Genomic DNA, 26,640 nt, shown 5'->3' with positions numbered 1-26,640 from the left:
ATTAATGATGTAAATTTATGCACGGATCTGTCGTGGGGGGGGGGGGGTTCAGGAACCCCCCCCCCCCTGGAATTTACAAGGTAAAAAATGTATATACTAAAACAAGGAAAAAGTTACAATGGACCCCCCTTGGAAAATGCAGATCCCCCCCCCCCCCTGGTAAACACGAATATGTGTAAAATAGGTATGAAAAGTTAAACATTTGCGGCAATAGAAGTCACCACTACCCCCACCCCACCCCCCACGATATAGGTTTTTGACGTTTGGGTGAGATTTACTTTACGTTTTTTTTTTTGATTATCAATTTCTGGGATAGGATTTTTTTTTGACTGAGGTGGACCCCCCCCCCCCGGAAAAAATTTCTGGATCCGCGTCTGAAATTAGATTTTGATAATATATGTTTTGCTCATAATAGGACTTTTTAAAATTTACTACCCCCCCCCCCCCCCCTTCGACACCACAATCACACAGCACATACTTTTGGGAATAGACTAGATGGAAAAGGTTTGTTAAAATTTAATTAATATCGTTTGTTATGAATTAATTTAAAATTTGTTATTGTACTATACATGTGAACATGTAAATTTCTACATCACATCACGTTGCGTCACCCATTATCATATTTATAGATTAAACACCATTTGGCACACCTCGGCCGATACCCACTTCATCTGATAAGGTGATGGAATCGACGAAGGTTCGCCAAAATGGCACATGGCTGCAGTCTGGTGTGCATTGGATTAATTCATTTTGTGTTATAATTGGATTTAGGCCTATATTTCATGAAGTTGACGAGACACAGGGAGTCGGTAAGTACAAGTTTTAGTATAGTGGGGGTAAAATACACCCAAACGATTAGGTTAAAGTTTAAAAAGGGTCAAAATCATCGCATGCCACACTAGACGAATTTCATATTGTAAAGTTATCTCCCGTTGTCGATGTGACATTCAGTTAATGCCAATACTGGTGCGGATCCAGAATTTTTTTTCAGGAGTAGGGAGGGGGGTTCACATCTCAGTCAAAAAATTCCAGCCCAGAATTTCGTGACAAGCAGGAGAAAAAAAATGAAAACAAATAAAAAAACAATGATAGTGAGGTCAATGTTTTCTAAGTTTATAGGGAGAGGATGTCAAGAGTCATTTTTTACTTGCTACAGTATATATAGTCTTGTTTAAATAAAGCAAATGCCAGATGGGGGGGGGGGGGATGGGGGGATTCCAATCTTCCTACCCACTTCCTTTCCCTGAAATAACAATGTATTTTGTGATTCCAGTTAAATAGTATATTTTTTTCCATTTGACTAATTATTATACATATTTTGTTTCTTGTGTTTATAGTATGTCTGTCTATAAGTCTGCAGAAATTAAATCCTAGCTAGCTTGCCCATAAGTTTTAAGTGAGATGGGCTATACAAATAGCTTCCACATTTTATGGGTTTATTTCTTGTGACAATTTAATAAGACTTTTTATTTGGGTACCATTAATTTTTACCTCTGATCGCTTGACAGGGGATACACATTTTTACAAGAAAAATACCAAACTTTAAACTCTGCCTAAATTTTGATCAGTAGGTGCTAGGGCTTTCATACTTATCATGACATAATTGTATTCATTGTGAACTGTCAACAGGTATAAATATGTTTGACCTTGACCCTAGAGTTTGAACCACTTAAACAAAAAAATTAACCTTGGCAATTAACTTTTGAACAGGAATTACTAGGGATTTCTTTATTTCACATGTGCATTCCTTGTGACAAGACTTTCTTCTGATACTAACAATTTGAACCCTTTGACCTTGACCTTTGATTTTGACATATATTTGAGAAACTTCAACCTTCGCCATAGGCTTCCATACTGGGACATCAGTGTTTCACAAACACATCTTATCTTCATTATTATTTGGTGGTGTGTCCATATGAGGGAAGATGTATTCACAACAAACAAACAAATCACTAAAGAAAATATAAAACATGAATATGTTGGTCATGCATATCTCTGCAGGAAAAAAAACAGCTTTTCAAATACTCCAACCATATTGTAACCCTTTCAAAACACTCATTTGAGCTTTTTTGGTTTCCTTAGCATATAATGTCTGTCATGACGTGTTGTCCATCTGTTTGTCTGAAAACTTTTTACATTTTTAACTTCTCTAGAACCACTGGGCCAATTTTACCCAATTCATATAGAAATATGTACATTTGTATGTCAGACTCAGTCCATCTGTCTCAATAAATTTAACCTTGGTTATCACGGTCATATCTACTGAATGAGAAGAGACATTCATATTAAACTTATGTATTGGTATATTTACCTGTGAGAATGGCATGGTGTTTTGTTTTTTTTTTTACATGTGACCTAGAAGTTTGACCAACTTGCAAAAAAATTAAATTGTTATAAATTCATCATTTTGAAAGAGAAAAGTTAGGGCATTCATATCATAATGCATGTATATTATTACCTGTGATAAGACCTTTCCAAATAAATCATGACTTTTACACTGTGACCTTGACCTTGAAGCGATCAAGCCTAACCTACTTTTCAAAAATGTTGCATTTGCTTATAACTTTTGATTGAGATGAGATATGACTCTCACATTTGACATGTACATAAATTACTCATAAGAATTCAAGGTGTTTCCCAGCATGTGATGTTTTTTTATGCGCCCGAATTTTTTCGGGGTGCATATTGTTTTTGTCCTGTCTGTTTGTCTGTTTATCTGTTTGTGTGTTGTCACCTTTAACCTTGGCCAAAACTTTTGAACCGTAAGAGATAGAGACTTCATATTTGGTATGCATACTCCTCTAATAAAGTTCTTTCAAATGACATCAAGGTCAATGACCTTGTGACCTTGACTGTGACCTATATGCTAAAAATAGGTTTTTCAACTGTTTGTCATAACTTTTGAACCATAAGAAATAGAGACTGCATAATTAGTATGCATACTCCTCTAATAAAGTTCTTTCAAATGACATCAGGGTCAATGACCTCGTGACCTTGACTGTGACCTATATGCTAAAAATAGGTTTTTCAACTGTTTGTTATAACTTTTGAACCATAGGAGATAGGGACTTCATATTTGGTATGCATACTCCACTAAAAAAGTTCTTTCAAACAACACCAAGGTCTATGACCATGTGACCTTGACTGTGATCTTTATACTAAAAATAGCTTTTTCCACTTTTTGCCATAACCTTTGAACCATAGGAGATAGGGACTTCATATTTGGTATGCATACTGCACTAATAAAGTTCCTTCAAATGACATCAAGGCCAATGACCTTGTGACCTTGACTGTGACCTATATGCTAAAAAAATATTTTTTTCCACTTTTTGCCATAACTTTTGAACCATAAGAGATAGGTACTTCATATTTAGTATGCATACTACACTAATAAAGTTCTTTCAAACAACACCAAGGTCAATGACCATGTGACCTTGACTGTGACCTTTATACTAAAAATAGCTTTTTCCACTTTTTGCCATAACCTTTGAACCATAGGAGATAGGGACTTCACATTTGGTATGCATACTGCACTAATAAAGTTCCTTTAAATGACATCAAGGCCAATGACCTTGTGACCTTGACTGTGACCTATATGCTAAAAATAACTTTTTCCACTTTTTGCCATAACTTTTGAACCATAGGAGATAGGTACTTCATATTTAGTATGCATACTCCACTAATAAAGTTCTTTCAAACAACACCAAGGTCAATGACCATGTGACCTTAACTGTGACCTTTATACTAAAAATAGCTTTTTCTACTTTTTGCCATAACTTTTGAACCATAGGAGATAGGGACTTCATATTTAGTATGCATACCCCACTAATTAAGTTCTTACAAACAACACCAAGGTCAATGACCTTGTGACCTTGACTGTGACCTATATGCTAAAAATAGCTTTTTCGAACTTTGTTGACGCTGGGCGCATAGTGTTTCACAAACACATCTTGTTACCCCTTGACGTTGATGTTTTACATAATTTTCAAAATATTTAACTCTCCTAAAAGATGATTAGACTTCTGAGTAACATTAAGGAAGACTTCAAGGAAGACAGGGCTTTTTGCACAAAAAAAGTCATTTTTCGACCCACATTTGACCCCCCGGGGCAAAATCTAAATTCTAAAACCTTACTGCACATCTACATGACCCCACCAACCATCTCCCAAAAGATGATTAGGCTGCTGAGTAAAATGTAAGAGAAGTTCAGGGAAAACAGGGCTTTTTGTATAAAAAAATTTTATTTTTCGACCCCCATTTGACGCCCTGGGGCAAAATCTTAATTCCGAAACCTTACTGCACATGTACATGACACCACCAACCATCTCCCAAAAGGTGATTAAGCTGCTGAGTAAAATGAAAGAGGAGTTCAGAGAAGACAGGTCTTTTAGCATAAAAAACATCATTTTTCGACCCCCATTTGATCCCCCGGGGCAAAATCAAAATTCCGAAACCTTACTGCACATCTACATGACCCCACCAACCATCTCCTAAAAGATGATTAGGCTGCTGAGTAAAATGTAAGAGAAGTTCAGGGAAAACAGGGCTTTTTGTATAAAAAAAATTTATTTTTCGCCCCCATTTGACCCCCTGGGGCAAAATCAAAATTCCGAAACTTTACTGCACATCTACATGACACCACTAATCATCCCACAAAAGATGATTAGGCTGCTAAGTAAAATGTAAGAGAAGTTCAGGGAAAACAGGGCTTTTTGTATTAAAAAACGTCATTTTTCGACCCCCATTTGACCCCCCGGGGCAAAATCAAAATTCTGAAACCTTACTGCACATCAACATGACACCACCAATCATCCCCCAAAAGATGATTAGGCTGATGAGTAAAATGTAGAAGGAGTTCAGGGAAGACGGGACTTTTTGCACAAAAAACGTCATTTTTTGACCCCCATTTGACCCCCCGGGGCAAAATCAAAATTCCGAAACCTTACTGCACATCTACATGTCACCACTAATCATCCCACAAAAGATGATTAGGCTGCTAAGTAAAATGTAAGAGGAGTTCAGGGAAGATGGGGCTTTTTACATAAAAAACGTCATTTTTCGACCCCCATTTGACCCCCTGGGGCAAAATTAAAATTCGAAACCTTACTGCACATCTACATGACACCACTAATCATCCCACAAAAGATGATTAGGCTGCTAAGTAAAATGTAAGAGGAGTTCAGGGAAGATGGGGCTTTTTGCATAAAAAAACGTCATTTTTCGACCCCCATTTGACCCCCCGGGGCAAAATCAAAATTCCGAAACCTTACTGCACATCTACATGACACCACCAATCATCCCCCAAAAGGTGATTTGGCTGCTGAGTAAAATGTAGAAGGAGTTCTGGGAAGACGGGACTTTTTGCACAAAAAACGTCATTTTTCGACCCCCATTTGACCCTCCGGGGCAAAATCAAAATTCCGAAACCTTACTGCACATCTACATGACACCACTAATCATCCCACAAAAGATGATTAGGCTGCTTAGTAAAATGTAAGAGGAGTTCAGGGAAAATGGGGCTTTTTGCATAAAAAACGTCATTTTTCGACCCCCATTTGATCCCCCGGGGCAAAATCAAAATTCCGAAACCTTACTGCACATCTACATGACACCACCAATCATCCCCCAAAAAGTGGTTTGGCTGCTGAGTAAAATGTAGAAGGAGTTCAGGGAAGACGGGACTTTTTGCACAAAAAACGTCATTTTTCGACCCCCATTTGACCCCCCGGGGCAAAATCAAAATTCCGAAACCTTACTGCACATCTACATGACACCACCAACCATCTCTTAAAAGATGATTAAGCTACTGTGTAAAATGTAGGAGGAGTTCAGGGAAGAAAAGTGTGACAGACGGACGGACGGACGGACGGACGGACGGACGGACATGAGTAACAACAATATACCCGAACTTTCTTTAGAAAGTGCGGGTATAAATATGACTTTTATGTATTTCTTATTATACCTGAAAATGAAACAGTTTGCAACTTTTAACTGTATTAGCATTATTAACAACAATAAAACTTATCAATACATATAAAAACTTGCTAGCAAAATCCCTTGTAGCTGGTTATAGACAAAACACTGATCGCGGTGAACTTGTAAACATGACGTCATTGTGGTAAAAATGACGTATTTCATGTTGTGTGAGAGGCAGACTGAGGAATTCTTAACAAATGAAAAAAGCGTTTTATTATTAAACGGAATATTATTTATAAGGATTTAAATAGTCGATTAATACCTATTTAAATCCTTTGTTTACTGCTATTATTCATTAACAATCAAGAGAATGTATTTTATTAATTATGTCGTGTTTTTATGTGCAGGTTACGTTTATTTTACAATGAGATGCCTCACAAAGTCGTTCTTTCGCAAGGACATACACTTAATAAATCTCAATCATTTTTTGAATATAGATACAGGATATTTTTCTTAACCTGAAAAGTGCTGCTGCTTTCTTTAAATCGAGGGCGTGATTTAATAAATACACAAAATATTTGGTAAAAATAAAACATATTTCGACATTGGCTTATTTACCTGAAAATTTAACTATTAAAACACGAATTATATTCAAAGCAGCAGCACTTTTCAGAAACTACAAAGTATGCAGAAACAATTAATAGGTTGATTTTTCAATTTCATCTAGGGTATGCCCTTGCGATATTGTAATTTTTTCATGATCTACATTCAGTACACGAACTATGCATTCATCACGTGACTGTCCATCGATGGGACTGAACTTCATACAGTACAGAGTGGGTTATACTATGCTATTTGAGTTCTGTGATACTAAAACAACTTAATTAAAATAAATTCAGTTTTAAAAAGGTCCCCCTTTTTTGCACGTCTATTTCCCGTTGATTTCTCATAGTAGGCCTTAACGGTGTTGCGTAGGAATACGAACAAAAAAAAAGAGCAAAAGCCACATAGAGCCTTTTTGGCCCTGAGAATATCTGAAAACTCAAAACAGCCCAGTTAAGGCTAAAAAAAAGCGGTATTTATCGCTTGGACTTTTGGTATCTATGTATTTATTAAACACGACATAATTTTCTGTCTTGTCAAATCATTATGACGTCATAAAATGCGTCATTTTTTTCCTATATCTTGTAAATTCCTTTTTAAATAGCCCAAAGTTGAACCATTTTTTAAAATATTTTATATGGATCACAACATCAAACGACGTCTAAATTTTGGGCTCGTGGACTGTACTCATATTTTTATCCTTTGCTGAATGTAGTAAATTACGGTGGTTTTCTGCAAAATAAAAAAAATGCATTTTCTCAAAGCCTGTTTTCCAATACCTGGATACTCAAATAAAAATTTTGTTATAATAAATGAAAGCACCATGTCTCTACTTTATTTATGAAATGGGGAAGAGGTGATAGTTAAATAATTGATATAAGGACAGGGCCATTTAATGAATAAAGTGAACATAGCTCCTTAATTCTCTTCAAAAGTTTATCCTGCATTTCTTTTCCTTGAAGTATATTATAGCAATAATTAAGACATAATTATAATAATAAAATTTTTGGTAACTTTCAAAATCATGTAGTTAATGGGTCATTATCTTATCAAAACAATTAAAATAATCCTACTTTCCCTGTTTCAGTCTTTCTAACAGGCCCACAGATCCATTAAAAAAAGTATTTGATTTTGTTTTCGACATATTCCTTGTATTAAATTAGCGATGTTAAAGAAGTATTTCTTTTGTATATCCATTCTCCCCTATATTAGGCAAGTTTGAGTTTCATTGTGCAATAAATGCCATAGGTTTTCTACATAATATATTTTGATACAAATCCTAGCTGTCGTATACCATAGTTCTATCATTTCGGTCATAATGGAGGAAAAATAAACATGAAAACCCAATATATAGACAAGTGCATGTATATCTTATATGTTGTTGACCTTTCTTTGTGTTGCTTTAGGTGAACATCGTAACAATCCACCAGATGTCAGGTGTCTACTGTATTCTCTACTGTTAGCTGAAAAATATCAGTTGAATCTCAATGAACAATCGCACAGGATCATAAGGGACAAAATCAGAGATAGATATTTCCCTGAAGTTGCTGAAGAAGGCTTGGTAAATCTGCCTGATGGAATCACAAAAACCCAGAATGGCTTGATAAAGTTTACATCAGACGACATCAGACATGACGTAATGTACGCCTTTGTCACGGAGTGCCTGGTAGATAACAGTGATTTGGATTTTTTCCTGACCACGGCGTCACGTGACGTGATCTCTGAATACTGCCGGTCCTGGCGTTATAGGAGGAGTGAGGGAGAGAGATGTCTATATGTACCGGACGAGCCGAAGAAGATGTTCGACCTTTTTATAGAGAAACTACGGCTGGACATCATCACACACTGTACCGTAAATGATAAGATGATTCATGACAGTATCAGTGAACGTTGTAAGTATTAGGTTTTTGATCATTTCATAAAAATTGAACGACAGCTCTTTTTATGGCTGATATGACCACTCTGTGCTTTGATACCCTTCGTTGTTCCTTAATTTGTAGAGAGATACTCTAAAACATGTCTTCCATTCATCAGTAAATAAATGAAAAGTTTTCCTATTTAGGGTATAACTTAATACACGTATTTTTAAAATCTTTTTGTGTGACTTGGACATGTATTTCTGTAAAATTTCAAGTAACATACTGGCATATATTATCTTTCCACTATCACCATTTATGTGACATTTCTTGGAGAGAAAAAAATCACTATCAAATCTTCTGTGTCTTCATAGTTTAAACTTTCTTCGGAGTGCGTTAGGCATGCGAATAAATAAACGCATATTAAAACAAAAACGTGCATGGCTTAATTAATATCTTTGCAAATCTTAGGTATGATAAATATTAGCAGATATTCTCTGTTATGACCTTTGTATAGAAGTCGTTACACGCATACTTTCAGAATTACTCAAAACTATCTATGATTCTATGAAAAAAGTCTAAAATTTGTAACTCAATCTAAGATCAGGCAAAACTTTTAACATTATTTAAACCCCATAACATTTGCGACAGTGCAAACAACAGGTAATGATTGAGTCAGAAAGTTGAAGACCTGATGTCTTTTCAGCATGATATACGTGTTTGGTAAATCAATTATTACCTTCGTTACTATGGTAACAAATTATTCAAAAGTAATAAATATATATATATTCATTAAAGTTTATAAAGTCAAACAAGTGAAAATATCTATCAAAACTATCTATCATATCTATCAAAAATGATAAAATTTTCTTCCTAGTCAATGCATTATGACGCTACGAATGCGCCAATTTCTGCATATTCTGAAAAAAAAATCTACAAAAACGGCCATTTTTTGAAAGCTATTTTTCGTTATTTAATATAGAGAGCAACCTCTGATCGAAGTAGTAAAGGATGGAACTGTTTTCGAGGATTAAAAGAAATATTTTATTTTATTAGATCAGAGTGGGTTGGACTTTGACTTTAAAAAGGATTTTCTAAAAGGAAATGAAACCTTTAAGTCTTTATAATTTCATTTTAATGCTTCAAATTGAAAATAGAGTGTTAATTCATCAATTGTTATATCTAGAGGGTTTTTTTGCATACGGTGAACTGAGCCCCTTTATTAATATATACTATTCAACTAAAGTTCAACCAGATAAACACTATTTAGGTGTGTCATATAATACGCTTTTTGATTAAATGACAGATTAATTTCTGAAGCAGCAAATAAAATCATTTTTATTCTAAAACATTGTTTTCATGGTTACACGGGAAATTAGCAATTAATCGATTTTTTTCTTAAAAGATATTGAATAAACAGTTTCTTTACCGCATAAGTTGCATCAAGATGTTATGTTTTTATTAGAATTATTTGTTTGTGCTTTTTCTAGTTTTTCTCAAGACTCGAGGAAATTTAATTTGATATATATTTCTGGTGTCAAGCACCAAAACAGGGTAAAGTTTCATCAAAATTCATGTTTTACGTCACACAGTGGTATACAAAACCATCTTTCAGTGTCTATTGTTAAATGGTAAATTTAGGCTATAACTTATCAATATTATTTTTAAATTTCAGATTTTGTTTAACGATTCTGTAAACGCAGTACATTTAAGGCAACATTTTCTATAAAAACTCGCAGAATCCGATACATATAATGTTCAATAGTTTTATTTTTTGGCAAAGCTCTCTAGTAAAAATAGCTATTTGTTATCTTTAAGAGTCTTTTCACATCGGTATTTTTTGACATCCTGTGACCCCCTGAGGTCACGTGGGCTCCGATTTTAGGTCAAAAAATGAAATATGAAATTTAACCAAAACGTGCAAACAAAAAATTAACTGCACAATGTTTTATGTGTTTCTATGTATGTACACTTTCTCAAAAGTAATGCTCATTCAGTTAGTTTTCCGATATACATGTAATGAAGTTATTCAGCTAAAACAGACAGTAATGCATGAAAAATAGGATATTTTCGTAATTTCATCGCGAATTATAAATTAACTAAAGGAAAACATAGAAATGGGCATCACTTTTTGAAAACTACACAATAAAATAAATAATTTAAAATAAAAACCTACTTTTTAGATTGTCGCCTTGCCCTTGCAATTTTTGATTAAAAATTGAAATCTTGGAAGAGTCAATCTAATTATAGTTTTCAAACGCATCATTGACCCAGCATGGGAGATAACTCTTGAGTATTTGATATAGTTTGTTTACCTCGTAAATTTTATATAAATATATATGCAGACAGATAGAAGATTTAACATGATTAAAAATGTTATAGCTAGTTTATCCAAGGAATGTATTCAACAGTGCATCTTATATTTGTAAATGCTATAGGCAACATAAGAAATGAGTCCTTTAACGACACAATTTTTCTATTGCGCTCAGAGTTAAATCCAATGATTAAATGTTTCCATTTGATATCTATCTTCAGGTAAAAACTTAATCTGTTCCATATTTCAATAACATTTCTACATTCAAAAATGAGATGTTTTGAAGTTTCGTTTACGTGTCATAGTTTGCAATGACTACCAATTTCCTTCTTCCATTTACAGAGGTAGAAATAATTACAAAGAATTTAAAAGTTTATAGTTGAATTCTGTAAGGTGTCTATCGGGTATGTCATATAATTTGCAAAGATAGATATTTTTTTTTCCATTCTGAGGGTTCAACACTGAGCTCTTAGCTTAAAACTGTTTGATAACATGGTTTACAAAATTTTCTGTGTGCAAGGTTTTTATAGAAAAAGCTCCATCTTTGATCTATGATATTAATATATCATGTGTAGAAGAGAAAATGATTTCTGTATCGTATGTTAACAAACTTACAATTTGAAAAATCATGCTTTAGTAGTAAAGGTTTGAAAACAGAAGTAAGAATTTTATAGAACTATATGCGGTTTGTTGCATGTATTTGCCCCCACAAAAGTCAAATTTTGAAAATTTTCTGAAATGTGCGGAATTCAATAAATTGCATGGAACAATAAATTAACAGAAAATGTTATAGTGTCAAAGCAGTGTATTCACAATTTTTGTTTTATAACGTCACAATCTAGTCCGATTTTATATCCTTTTTCAGAAGGAGGACAAAATGGACAAAATTTCAACAATTTTAGCTTTAAAATTTATACAGCGCAAGTTTGTTCAGGAACAATATTGACATATTTCATTGATATTATCATTTTACACATTATATCCAAAGATTGATCCTGAACACACATTCGCTCGGTGACTTTTACTCAAAATATCGACAGAATAAGAACCTTTTTCTGTAAAATTCTTAAAAAAACTGAAATTAACGTCTTATTTGTGAAGTTATTACGTACATATAGCGTCATTACTTATGAAAATATTCAGTGCTTTGAAGTCAGCATATACTCCCCTGTTTCAAAAGCTTAATTAAATATATCTCCATCAAAGTTTGATTTTTGGGGCAAACATTAATGGTTATTACCGAACAAAGTTCTTTACACAACCAGTTTCACTTGTTTGTATACAATTAAAAAAAATCTAACAATGATTTGAATTTACCATCATTGTTAGATAAATCTTTAACATGTTTGATGCCAGTCTGGCTATCCAATTTTTAAAAGATAATGTATTACCTTCATACACGAAGTTAAAACGCGGGTATGTAAAGGCAGCACATGGATCAGAATTCGGCAAATTAACACTTTTTTATAACATGTAACACTAATAAATCGTTAAAGTCATGGATAAGTCTTTTGCTATCATTATGCATTCTATAGACGTCAATGAGACATATACTACAAGAGGCGCTACACCACGACGTCACCACGTGACGTCTATAATTAGAAAAAAATGCCTTAATGAAAAAGTGAAAAGTTCAACACTGCCCCGGGGATTATTAATTTCAATTTGTAGTCATAGTTATGTAAAAACTTCTCTGTACCATGAAAAGTGCTGCTAGAATCCTACTGTCCTATCACAGAAATAATTATTCAACACTTTCGGAGGAAACCTTCCCAAATTTATTACATTTTATTCATTACATCGAAAAAACTGCATCAATTCCCGTAAACCATACGATTCTAGCAGCACTTTCCAAAAACAATACAATAAGAAGTTTAGATAGAAACAAAAAATAAGTTTCAAAGTATGCGGCGTAGTGTTGAACTTTTGCACCTTTTTTTCTACGAACGACAGAGGAAAGGTTGATCGGCAATTAAACACCCTTTCTGCTTTTATTTTACGAAGTAACTGTAGAGTTATATTAGCATACCTTATTCATAAGCTTTATTCCCACACGAATCACACATGATATTCATTCTAAATGCTTTTAAACTCCGATTTCTTGTGTTTGTTTACATGAATTCTCGTTACATTTTTACTTTCACTCTGCTACTGCATGATCAACAGTTATGACGTCATGGGTTTGGTATTTTACCCCTGTGATAAATACAGAGACCCAGAAAGGACAAAATTCCGTTTATATTACGCCTCTGCATCTTCTAATCCAATTTACGACCTCAAATCAATCTTAGATATCGATTTTAAGTAATTGTTATCTCTAAAACTTCACGTGATATTGCTAACTATGACGTCATATCATACATGCAAGTAGAATTTTTGGTTGTAACCTTAATATACCTGCGAATTGTTCCATATCGGCTGTTGAAGAACATTATCGGAAGACATCTTATTCAAAAAACAGGGCTTACATTCATTAAAGCAACATAACATTTCTTGATAAAAAATAGGTATTTTCTCTAATTTTTCCTATCTTTCTATCGGAAAAACCTAACACATAAAGAGCATCAAAATTTGATTTTTTATAATAGCCATCATACATGTTGTACAAAATGCCTTTCTTTTTCAAGCAATATGAGCTGCATTTTTGAGAATTTTATTTTGCTGGTAAAATGTGTTATTATGATTAATCTGTATGTTATCCAAACAATAATGATCAATAAGACCAAAAAAAGTTTTAAAATGTTTCAGAAGAAATATTTTTTTTTTACAACCGAATAAACAGTATCATATAAGAAATCATTATTGTACAGGATGACAATAATTCAATTTTGCTTCAATCAAAGCTTAAAAAAGTTCTTACATAGCAAATATGAACAAACGAAATTTATAAACGTTCTATTTTCCTGTAATTGAAATAGTTAATAACACATTTGAAATATTTTTTCCCATGTCAAACATGCAGCTCATATTGCTTTAACAATCTAGGTACCCAAGCTGCTTTAAAAGCTTTTAATTTACATTAAATATCAACAACTGAGAGTCCGCCTTTTGAAATTCTACCTATAAGCGTGTTTCTTTTAATTCGTTCATTTTAATCCCAAATAAAGTTATAAATTAGACTTGGTTTTTTTTTTGTGTGTAAAAGCAATATCAGGAAGACTAACATTTAAGTATTGACTAATGCGATGGAAACAAAGCTTGTCATTGACTGAATACGATGTCACAATAGAAAGGCTTAACATTCAAGTAAACGACACTTTTTATGACCAAGCAGCCACGAGTAGGAGAGAGCTATTTTTGGACTCTCGACCGTGGCTTGAGACTATGATTTACAATGTACTATATAATAGTGAATTTTTGGAAGCTTGATTCACTGCTAATAGTGAAAGTGTGGAACTCTTATTTACTACACTGAAAACTTTGGATCTCTAATTAACTATTGGAAACACTTTTGAACTTACATTTAATTATGTTTTGATTCCTTTTCTTTGTTTTTCATTATATTTTAGGTTTATTTGATTAACATTGAATTCTTTGTGCTATATATCCTAAAACATTAATTGTCAATATTGATGTCTCTCTTTTTCGAAATTTGGAGAAACGAAGTAGATTAAAAACGCAAAAGTGAAAATTATAAATTTATTTCTCGATGTGTATATCTGAAAAGTTAATAGGGACATTAATTAAACATTTTTTTGTGCCATTATTTTATTGTCACTCAAAATACACATCATTTGCAGGCCCGTGATAAGCAATCTCAGTTGGGGGGGGGGGATGCACAACGATGCATTTGCTGACCATACATTGTAGAATTTGTTAACGATGGGGTAACCTGCGTCGCCTTTCAGAGTAACCAGTGGACTCGTCCATAGAATGCTTTGTGGGCGACCGAAACGTCGGCGACTGAAAGTTACCTGAGATTCCTACGCAAAGGAAAGCGCGAAAACTCTGTATAGAAACTGTTGCGGCTGCTGAGCTTCACTCACTGTTCATTTGCCATAGAATAGAATCCGACATTTAAGTCTTAATAATCTATGAATATACAGACATTTTCAAGATGAGCTTCATATTTGTTTCCAGAAATGTTTAAAGAGGTAGAGCCACTTTGGGCCTTATTTGGCCCTGAGGATTTCTGAAAATTCAAAACCGCTCAGTTTAGGTTGCAAATGCAGTATTTATCACTTTGACTGTTGGTGAGCACGTATCTTTTAATTGTGACGTAATTTCACATCTAGTCAAAGCATTATGACATCATAAAATGCGTCATTTTAGAATTTATCACTTGGACTGTTGGTGACTACGTATCTATTAATTGTGATGTATTTTCACATCTAGTCAATGCATTATGACGTCATAAAATGCGTCATTTTCCTCATATCCCGTAAATTCCTTTGCAAAATGACCAAAAATTGAAGCGTTTTTTTTCAATATTTCATATAGTGTGCACAACTTCTGATCCAAAATATGCCTATACATAATGAAAGGCCTATTTCTGAAAATCAAATAACATGGTTTATTTTGTGGATCGTGGGCTGTGCTCATATTTTAATTCTTTGCTGAAAGTAGTCAAATACTCATATTTTCTGCAAATTTCAAGAACATTGCAATTTCTCAAAGCCTGTTTTCCAATATCTTGATTCTCAAAAAGAATTTTATTACAGAAAATGAAAGCACGAAGTGTCTACTTTATTTTGATATATGAAAATGGAAAGGGGGTGATAGTTAATTAATTGATATAAGTACAGGGCCATGTTATGCATAAGATGGCTCTTGCTCTTTGCGAAGATAATATATTTTCTTGTTTTCAAACTAAGTTAATTGATGACCTAGCATCGTTTTTAATCAATTTAACCCCTCTTTGGCTTGATTAAATATTGACTTTGGATTGACATGATATCTGCAAGTGTACATATTCAAGATTACCACAATTTATTTGATCAAGCAGTCGCAGGTAGGAAAGAGCTATATGCTGAATCTGAACCGAGTATTGAGACGATTACAAATATTAAAATATAACCTTTTTACCAATTCAAGTGTCTTGGTCTAATATTTAGCTGTTTAAACAAATATAACTTTTGTTTAAGCTAATGTATTTGAATTTGACAAAAACAAAAAATCATTACATGTATTTATCTTAAATACAAAAGTCTGCTTGTGAAAGTAAAGAAAACAAAATGTACAATTTGTGTTATGTTTCATTTCTATGATATCAGTATTTGGTTAATGATACAGTGGGAGTCCCTAAAGAAGTACTACAATGGGACCAGGAGGCCAGAGAGCGGTATGTGGAGTACGCTAAGAGAGGAACACAGACAGTCCATCACGCCCGGGGGATGATTGTAGGATGTGCTGGGGCGGGGAAAACCACACTACTTAAACGTCTTCTTGGTTGTAGTGAAGACGAGATTAATAAAGTAAAATCTACTGAGGGACTGGAGGTGCATGAGGAACTATTTGATATATGTGAGGAAACAAGATCATTAAAGGGTAACAGTTATATTTATTATGCTTCAACGTAAACCTGTGAAAGAGGGAGAGAGAGAGAGAGAGAGAGAGAGAGAGAGAGAGAGAATTCAAAAGCATCTTCATTTTCTATTTCAATATTCGATTTTCTGAATAACAAATAAAGACACTTGATTTTCTTTTCAATAAAACAGACTTCTTTTTTATGCCTCTGTTAACGAAGTTTTGTGGGTAAATAGCTTTTGCTCTATCGGTCCTTCCGTCCCTTAACACAAATATACATTATATAGTTAATTATAGTTAACTGTAGTTACACATTAAATCTTGGACTTACTTTACTGATCACTTTGACACTTTGAAAAACTTTATCGAAAACCTTGACACTTTGAAACTTTGACACATTTGAAAACTTTATCAAAAATTCTGATGCTTTGAAAAACTTTATAAAAAATTCTGACGATTTAAAAAACTTTATCGGATAGTTTGACATTTTCAAAAACTTTATCGAAAACTTTTAAACTTGGAAAACTTTATCGAATACTTTGGCACTTTGAAAAATCTAATCAAAAAACTTTTTACACTTTCAAAAACTTTATCGAAAACTTTGGAACTTTTGAAAATTTAATCGAAAAGCTTTGACATTTTCAAAAAATTTATCAAAAACTTTGACACTTTTTAAAACTTTATCAAAAACTTTGATACTTTGATAAACTTTGACACTTTGAAAAGCTTAATAAAAAAACTTTGACACTTTGAAAAAGTTTATCGAATACGTTGACACTTTGAAAAAGTTTATCGAAACTTTGACAATTTAAAAAAAATTATCAAAAACTTTGACACATTGAAAAACATAATCGAAAAACTTTTACAGTTTGAAAAATTATGGTGAAAACTTTGACACTTTGGAAAACTTTAACATTATGAAAAACTTTGGCGAAAACTCTGAAACTTTAAAAAAAAAATTTTGCGAAAACTTAAGACACTTTTAAAACTCTATCAAAAACTTTGACACTTTGAAAAACTTTGACGAAAACTTGGATACTTTAAAAATATTTATCGAAAAGTCTGATACCTTGAAAAACTTTGGCGAAAACTTTGGCACTTTGGAAAGATTTGGCGAACACTTTGGCACTTTAAAAAACTTAATCAAAAACTTAGACACTTTTAAGAACTTTATCGAAAACTTTGACACTTTGATTTACTAAAGTTTACTATAGTTAACTATATATCTTTTATTTAGGATCCGTCTGACTGTGCGTCATCTTGCTGTCGAGCTGTCTGTGTGTCTTTCTGTCTGTCTAGCTGTTTTTCTGTTTGTCCACAAAAACTTAAAACTTTGCTATAACTTTTTACTGATTTGAACTTGGATTTCATATTTCACAATTGTGACAAAACTTTTCTATTGGTGCCAACAAAGTTGACCTCTTGACCTCGGAGTTTGAAACACTTTTACACCAAAGTTTCAAAGTCAGTTCCAAACTTTGATCTTGGCAATAACTTTTAAATGACACTGTCTACATGTAGGGATTTCATGCATCACATCATTACGTAATTTTTGTGAGAAGAACTTCAATGAAAAGCAACAACTTTGACCATTTGACATTGACCTTTGAGATTGACATAGTCTTTAAAAACTTAAATCTTGGTTATTACTTTTGAGTAGTGGGTGCTAGAGCTTTCATACCTCAGATATGTAATCCTTGTGACAAGATCTTTCATTGGATACCAACAGCTTAGACCTTTTGACCTTGACCTTGTTCTTGATAATTACTTTTGAACAGTACAGACTGACTTTCATATACTTCATAGTCATATTTAATCATTTTGACAAGATTTTTCATTGGAAATCACCAACCTTGACCCTTTGACCTTGAACTCGGAATTTGACCTACTTTAAAAGAAATGTCTACTCTTGGCGTTGCCTTTTTAGGGTTAGGGCTACGGTTTTTATACTCACAATATGTAATCTTTTTGACAACGCATATATTTAAAAACCAACATCCTTTACCCTTTGACCTTCACCCTGGAGTTTGAAGTACCTTTGAAAAGCTTAACTTGGTCATAAATTTTGAACAGGTTGTGCTAGGTTTTTATATTTCACATTTGTACTTCTTGTGAAAAAGTCTTACTTCGGATATCAATATGTCTGATTTTTATTTTAGAAAATAGAATATTGTTGTTCATTGGGCTACATATCTTTTTACACTTTGAAAAACTACGGTGAAAACTTTGACACTTTGGAAAACTTTAAAAGTATAAAAAAAACTTTGGCGAAAACTCTGATACTGTAAAAAACTTTGGCGAAAACTTTATGAAAAACTTTGTCACTTTGAAAAAAATTGGCGAAAAACTTCATCTTTCATAGTCATATTTAATCATTTTGACAAGATCTTTTAATTGGAAATCAACAACCTTGACCTTTTGACCTTGAACTCGGAGTGTGACCTACTTTAAAAGAAATATTTACTCTTGGCGTTGACTTTTTAGGCTTAGGGCTACGGTTTTTATACTCCCCATATGTATTCTTTTTGAAAACGCCTTTTTTTTAAAAACCAACAACCTTTACCCTTTGACTTTCACCCTGGAGTTTGAAGTACCTTTGAAAAGCTTAACTTGGTCATAAATTTTGAACAGGTTGTTAAGTGTAAAACCGATTTTTAAGCAATTATAAAATGAAAAGGAAGAAAATGCTAGACACTCATTATGCAATAGTTAATAATAGTATATATTTATATGCGGTTTTTGTAAATCATCAAACTTAATTTTCTTCTGCAAGTCTAAATTTCCATGGAAATGATTTATATGCGTCCCTTTCATGCCATCCAATTAATACAATTTTTTTCATGAAAAAAATTAAGATATACCAGTTTAGAAAAGTAAAACTACTAACCATGTGATATTTTTCTTTCAGCAAAGAAAAGCAAGGACAACAACGGAAAAGAATTTACTACAAATGTTGACTCAAAGACTCTGACATTCTTTGACTTTGGAGGACAGTGTGCGTACTACGCCTGTCACCAGATTTACCTGACTAGGAAAGCTTTCTATGTTGTGGTGGTGGACGCCTCTAAACGTTTTGACCAGAAGGTGGATGAGAAAGTGTGTGATCAAGATGGGAGTGTTTTCTCTGGATGGACTTATGGAGGTACAATGTATACTTTTAACAAAGAACCATTTTATATCTCGTATTCATTAGACATACAGTCCCTGAAACGTTCTACTTTCCCACCTGAACGGTGAACGAATAATCAGCGAATGGAGAGTGAACAATATGTGAACGCTGAACGCATGTTGGTGAACTATAGGTTAACGGTGAACGGTGAGCGAACGCAGAACGCGGAACGCGAATGAAGCACAAACGCGGTAATCGAAAGATGAACGATTAATCGGAATAACTCTTATTTTAATAGAAATTAAACTACTGACTGAAATCTGTAGAAACGTAGTGCGCAGTTCCTCATACATGTATAAAGTCTTACTCCATGTCATAAGACTTACACAATTCAATAAAAATATACCTTTCGACAAAAGCTGATTGATTAAAATAAAGGACAACGTTTAGCTTCAAAATACACACCAGCTGATAAAAGTTAAATGTCAGTTTATTGATTGATTAGTTGGTTGTATACTGTATTGATAATTTTCCATCATACGGAAATATCACCCTATGCCGGTGAAGGGCTTCAAATTCAGACCTAAACTCGGCACTCAGGGCCATTGAGCATTGAGTGTTCTTTTTCGTGCAACGCCTACCGTAATTCGGGACCTACGTATTTAAGGGCATACGCAATGTAGTTTGAGCTTTATTGGGTTCTTCCCTGGGTTGAAGAGTTCCACTAAATGAAGGAGCGGTGTGCACTACTTTTAATGTCTATATATGGATTTGTACACCTACAGTGTATTCTGAAACAATTTTTGATGAAAAAAAAAACTGGAACTTATGTTCTGCAACTTATGTTCATTTGTCTTTGAATAATGCAAAATTTGTCACAACTTGATATCTTTTCAAAACCCCCGGTAACGCATGCTTATTTTTTGTCTAAGAACATGTAATAGTATTGTAAGTTTAAAATTTAGAATATTTTGAAAATTTATCAGTATGTGAGGTACGTTGCATGTGTCCTTAAGATTACATCCGATAGACCCGTGACTTTCACTTCTAGTGCCAAGCGCTTGAGAAAGAAAGAGTCTATGCCTTTGTTTACGTTTAACGTGAATGAAAATCGAATGTGGGCCTCCCAATCACGAAGCAAACACTCTAGCACTAGACTATCGTGACCGGTTAAAAATGTAGAATCCAATAATCTAAATTTGAATAATTGATTACTATAGTAAATGCATATAGGTCCCCTAACTGGAAACGACTTGAGTAAAGTAGGATGGATACCAAAACAGGACATGTAAATTACACCCTCTTTTCCCAATATTATTTGTATTAATCCTTCGATTTTACATGAAGCAAAAATAGGTAAAATATAATGTCAACAACTCATACTAAAATCTTATCGAGATAAGGTGACACATTATTTTCAATATGGCAGTCACATATTAAACATAGATTTAACAAGAATGAGAACTGGACGATTGCACAATATCATATTAAAAATTCAAGTGATATATTACAGTATGTGATACATAACAGTATTTTGTTTTTTGCATTTAATTGTACAGATAGTTTCTTTCCATTATTATTCTATGTAAGATAACGAGATTTGAGGACAACAATAATTTAATAAAAATTCTCCTTTAGCTCATCTATCACCCTTACTTGTATTTGTATCCGTTGTAAGTTTGTTTCTCCTTTGATACCTGTACACGTACTGGAATCATGAAAGAAAAAAAAATAAAACATCTGATTATCAATGAAAGAATTTTATTCGTAGAATGGAATGTTGTTATATGAGGGCTGTTCTGTAAATAAAGTCCTGAACTGTATGACAAAGAATACATATATCACATGAAATTGAGCTTGACTTTCTCTTATTATTTAATCTTTAATGAATTTATTACAATTTACTTTTCATCACATAGTTTCATTGTGAGAAGCTGGAAAACAAGGGCTATTCGAGACACTGCATTATAAATGAATGGTAAAGAATTTGTAAACTAGAGTGAAAATAAAAGCTTCATTAAAGCTGTTGTATAACTTGTTAAAAATCCCATAGAAATATTCACTGAAATATGTGATATTTACAGCAACCAATGCCTGTTTTATAGACAAATGAGCAGGTAGATTTCAATGATAAAAAATTATTTAATAGGCATCAAAAATTGGTACCCTCCCTGTTAACAAAAAATTATAACAACTTATGTACTGTTTGCCAAATTTCAACAAATAATGATGATGTATGATTGGTTTTAAGATACATAGCAAATTTGATAGACATCATTTCGGGAGTAGTTTACATTGCTTTTAAGAAACGTTGACGGTAAAAAATAAAATCAGTACTCAAAGGTTGCCCCATATTTTGAAAAATAAGTGAAAACGACAGCGTTCGAATGTCTTAATTATCTTAAAATATCAGTAGTTGTAGTTATCCACGTTTGTTTGATATTCAAACAGATAATGGAACTTGAATCTATTGCATAAAACCCTCAAAACAAATAAGATGTACATGTACAACTTGGTACATGGTAAAAACAGTGAACGTCTGACAAGAGCAAAGAATTGCAAGACAGATTTATTAGTAGTATTGTTGTTCACATTCGTATTCGGGGAGCCAGTTTAATATCTGAAGGAGGCTTGAAAGCAATTTTTTTGCAAAACATTTAATTTTTTATTAAAGGAAGGAATTCACTACATTCAATTTCTTCAAGACAGAGTCCAAACCCGCACACCCTGAAGAGTAAAGGGATTTTCGGGATAAACATAAAATTATTTTTTTTCACATTAACAATATTCGCCAGATATTTGACCTTTTGATTCTATTTTCAAACTTGAGAAAACACCTTTCAGAAGAAAGAAACAAGTCCAGGAAATCATTTGATCTTTCATTTTCCAGTATACTGAGGGTCATACCCAAAAATATGTTCAAAAAAGAACCAGAAATTGGATTAAAAATGTTACGGACATGTGTTTTAATTAAAAGAGATTAATAACTTAAATCATGAAGGCTAAATCATTGAAAAGCGTCTTTTGCTTCTTTTCGAGCACAGAGGACATCATTTATTGAACAGCCCTGTTACAACGCGAAATGTAATAACAACGCGAAATGTAATAAACCTGGATTATTACATTTTGCGTTATTACATTTTGCGTCGAAATCAACGCATAATGTAATAACGCAAAAAGTAACAACATACTTGAGAATTATTACGTTTTGCGTTATTACATTTTGCGTCAAGATCAACGCGAAATGTAATAACGCAAAATGTAATAACACAATTTTTGGATCATTACATATTGCGTTGTTACATTTTGCGTCGAGATTAAACAAAAGGCAAGAACGCAAAATGTTATTACACACCTTTTTTCGGCAGCCAGATTAAGTACAATTTTTAATAGTGTAGGGGCCGATGAAAATAGAATAAAACAAAAGAAAAAATTCGATATACGCAATTTCTTTCAATTAATAAATTTTATAATATATTGATTTCATTAGCTACATGTATTTAAAATCAGTTAAATAAATGTTTTAAAATTATAGGTGTTGCAAATTAGAATTGTGCATCTGTGGGCAGAGTTGTTGGGGGTTCGTGACCAGTGTGTTTTTTAAATAGACAAATGCAATGAATCTAAAACTAAACCTATTCATTTGTACTGGCAGGTGTGAATGTATAGCGGGAAGAGGTTTGTTGACAAATGATACCATACTGTTCCATGCACATAACCAGCATTGCAGACAAGCAAAAACAAAATTCCCTCTCTCTTTCTTTCCATCCAACAATAAAATGGATTATTTCTGCATGTCCACAGTAATACAATAATAAACATACAAAGTAGATACCCCAACCTTTCCCTGCAACTCACATACACGTCTAATTTGACATTGTATACATACATGTACATATCAAGAGATATAAATGAAACTATGGTCAATCTTTGGTAATTAAATGAATTATGTTATTGGTTAGATATTTAATCAAACTATCAAAAATATGCCAATGAAAGTTAAATAAATTCTGTATAATTAATTATAAGTACATTGTTTTCAATATAACTAAAATCAGAGTCAGTCAAAAAACGATACATTTAGATGTATTTATGTCTGTAAAAGCCCTAACATTGGTCTCATTGTTTTAGTTCTAAATATTTTTACAGCGTGTTTCCCATGTTGGTTACATGTACGTATATATTTGAATCAATTTTATGTTCTCTTTTGTTATTGGCATCCAAAAATATTAATTATAATTTGTTTTATTACATATTGTTTTATTACATTTTGCGTTGTCTTTAGTGCAAAAATAAAATAACGCAAAATGTAACAACGAAAAAGCACGTTATTACATTTTGCGTTGATCTCGACGCAAAATGTAATAACGCAAAATGTAATAATGTAAAAATCATGTTATTACATTTTGCGTTATTACATTTTGCGTTGTCTTGACGCAAAATGTAATAACACAAAATTTAAAAATCCAGGTTTATTACATTTCGCGTTGTTATTACATTTCGCGTTGTAACACAGCCCCTCGTATACTAGTAATAACGTTCGTTGGAAACATGTTTTACAGCAAACAAGTTGCATCAAAAATGTGAAAATATTCTTTTATCTAATTTAATTTAAAAAAGTGTTCAAGAAACATATTTTATTTATTGTATCTGCAATGAAATACTCTGATAAAATTGCATTACTTAGAAACACTTAAACCTGGGGAAAAAACTTCAGAATTTTGAATTGTAGATAAAAAAAAAAACCTGCATAAAGAGTAATAAAAATGTTCCAGGCTCAATAAAAAGACGATCATGATGAAATGTGTGTTAGATTCGTCATGTGATACGAGTATATCCTGTTCGGATTGAAAACAATGATGGACTTCAAAGTACTGCTAAAAGACGTAAATTGAATTGTTTATTTCTTTTGGTAAGATATATATTAAAAGAAGCATTTTGCATATTTTTTATGATAATATTTTTTTCATATTAACATTACAGACTACTTTGTTTTCTGGATAAAGTCTATACACACCTACTGTGGTTTTGACATTGAAAAAGATAAAAAGTCCGTAGTTCTAATTGTAGCCACTCATTGGGAAGAAGGAAACAGACAATTTAAGGTGAGCACAATTTATCTAGTCATGTCATGCCTTGTCATTACCAACACACCATCATAAGAATTTTGTTTTATTTTTAAGGAACTTAATTCTTTAACATATTACAATGCAAACTTTGAGTGATCTGAAACAGTTCTATTGCATGAAATAATTTTCACCAGGGTATCGATCGACATATAAATATATATGTTTGAATTATTTGCATATGATTATACCAAGTTTTAAAAAGTTTATAATAAAACATCAAATATGATTTACCTTCAATTTGTTTTATTTCTTGGAAAGTTTTAAGAGATGTATGACTTTATCTTTTTGTGTAGTTGGGAATGATGCTTTATAAGGAACATAAAATAAATGTAATAAGAAAATCAGGGTCCTAAATAATGCTTTAACAGGAATACAAACTGTCAGTATTTTAATACCTCTTGAAAATTAATTCAATAAAAAATCTTTATCAATGCAGGATAAAGTGGAACTGGTTGAGCGTTTACGGTTTCAGTTTCCGAAGACGTCTAACTTATCACAGTACATCAGAGATGATAACGTGTATTGTGTAGATTATACTTTACCTCTCCATGATTTAGAAACTTGCTTCTTCAACATAGCTTCCAGTCAACGATGGAGAGAAAGCATTCCAAAAGAATGGTCTTTCTTTGGATTAGAAATCAATCAGAAAAAGCGCTCAGAGCGGATCTTGAAAATTTCAAAAATAAAAACAGAAGTACCAGAGATTACTGCTAAAGAACAGGAGGATTCAGATAAAAGTGAAAATGGAACACAAGATATGTTAAGATACTACCATGATGCTGGAAAAGCCTTATATTTCAATGAAAATGGTCTCAATGAGGAAGTGATTATCGACGTCCAATGGTTTATTGACGCCTTTAAACATATCATCACAGATAAGCTTCATTTCAAAGGTATTCCTGTATCGCAAAGCGACTGGGATGAATATTACGAGACTGGAAATTTGCGAGACGAGCTTCTGATAGAGATTTGGAAACATAAAGATGAAGAGTTGTTTGAAAAGCTTAGAGAAAAAGACAAAATCTATCACATTAGACTTGGATCATATGAGAAAGAAAAAAGATATCTGCAATGTCACAAGAAATCACTTCTTGGTTTTATGCAAAGACTTGGTTTACTGGCTCTTGGTACAAATTCCCACTATATTCCATGTATGAACAGGAAAGAAGTGGAGTGTAATCTTTCCAATCTGATTCACAATTCGCACAGTAAATCATCAGTCCTCATTTATAGATTTGACTTTTTGCCATTTTTCTTGTTTTATCGCCTTATTGTCGCTTGTATGCAAGAAGATAGTTGGAGTGTTCTACAGAATAATGGTATATCTTGCCTTTACAAAAACGCCGCTTTGTTTTCGTGCATGGAAACTATTTTCCTTTGTCCGTCACAGAAGAGTCAATACAACTTCAGGTATTCTGTCTGATGCCAGGATGTGTTTTGGAAAGGGCAAAAACGTGCAAGATTCAAGAAAGAATTGAAAACCTGTTAAATAATTTAGCAGGAACATTTCATAGAAAAGTACAGTTTGTAAGAGGCTTCCGATGTCGAATAGATGAAGAAAAAATGATTGCTGTTGATATCGAAGGACATTTCTTACCAGAAAAATATTACATTCCAAAAGAAGACTGTAAAATGCTGTGCCCTTTACATACGATTTCAGATCAGCATGTCATTGATACAGCTGAATTTACTAGATATTGGAAATTGGAAAGAAATACCAAACCTTAAATTTACAAAAAAATATATATAATATTTTTTTTATTTAATTTTAAATTGTTTGATGGCTTATAAATTTTTATGTAACCTGTACCGACAGCTCATTTCACCTATTGGGCTCGTAGTTTTATTGCCCCTCGGCGTTATTTAAAAGATAGGATTATGTGGAAAACCTCCTTATCTCTCTGTTTGTCTTGTTTCTGTGTGTCGTGTGAACTTTTTAAAATTCCAGACTTCTTCAGAACAACCAGAAAAAAAAATACAAATGTTGGTGCATACATGTAGCATCCTTACGTAAAGGGCAATGAAAAGGAACTATATCTAAGATTGGAATATCTAATGATGTTTTTTTTTTCTATTTTCTAAAACTCCCTATTTAATTACTGCTGCACTAAAAATAGTAACTTCAATTATGTGTCCATGTACCTTTAAGTTACGCATGTACATGAACTATTTATCGATGTAAGCTTTCAATTATCAGATTTACCCACATAATGTGTAAAAAGACTACATATTGATGACCAAAAATAT

General features: G+C 32.8%; 1 protein-coding gene across 1 annotated transcript in view; it reads left to right on the top strand.

Annotated features, from left to right (window-relative positions):
* Positions 1-26,449, top strand: part of LOC134230997 (probable serine/threonine-protein kinase pats1) — a 36,591-nt gene extending 10,142 nt beyond the window's left edge. The window contains exons 2-6 of the mRNA XM_062712864.1: positions 7,926-8,411; positions 15,922-16,176; positions 19,064-19,297; positions 24,248-24,369; positions 24,830-26,449. Of these exons, the coding sequence (XP_062568848.1) occupies positions 7,926-8,411; positions 15,922-16,176; positions 19,064-19,297; positions 24,248-24,369; positions 24,830-25,816 (2,084 nt within the window). The 3' untranslated portion in view covers positions 25,817-26,449. The remainder of the gene's footprint in view (positions 1-7,925; positions 8,412-15,921; positions 16,177-19,063; positions 19,298-24,247; positions 24,370-24,829) is intronic.
* The last annotated feature ends 191 nt before the right edge of the window (positions 26,450-26,640 follow it).

This window comes from Saccostrea cucullata, unplaced genomic scaffold, assembly GCF_032062105.1.
Source record: "Saccostrea cucullata isolate Sc308-1 unplaced genomic scaffold, CSIRO_AGI_Scuc_v1 ctg4522, whole genome shotgun sequence".
Classification (NCBI taxonomy): Eukaryota; Metazoa; Mollusca; class Bivalvia; order Ostreida; family Ostreidae; genus Saccostrea; species Saccostrea cuccullata.
Note: the sequence above shows the minus strand (reverse complement) of the source record. Positions and strands in the feature narration are given on the sequence as shown.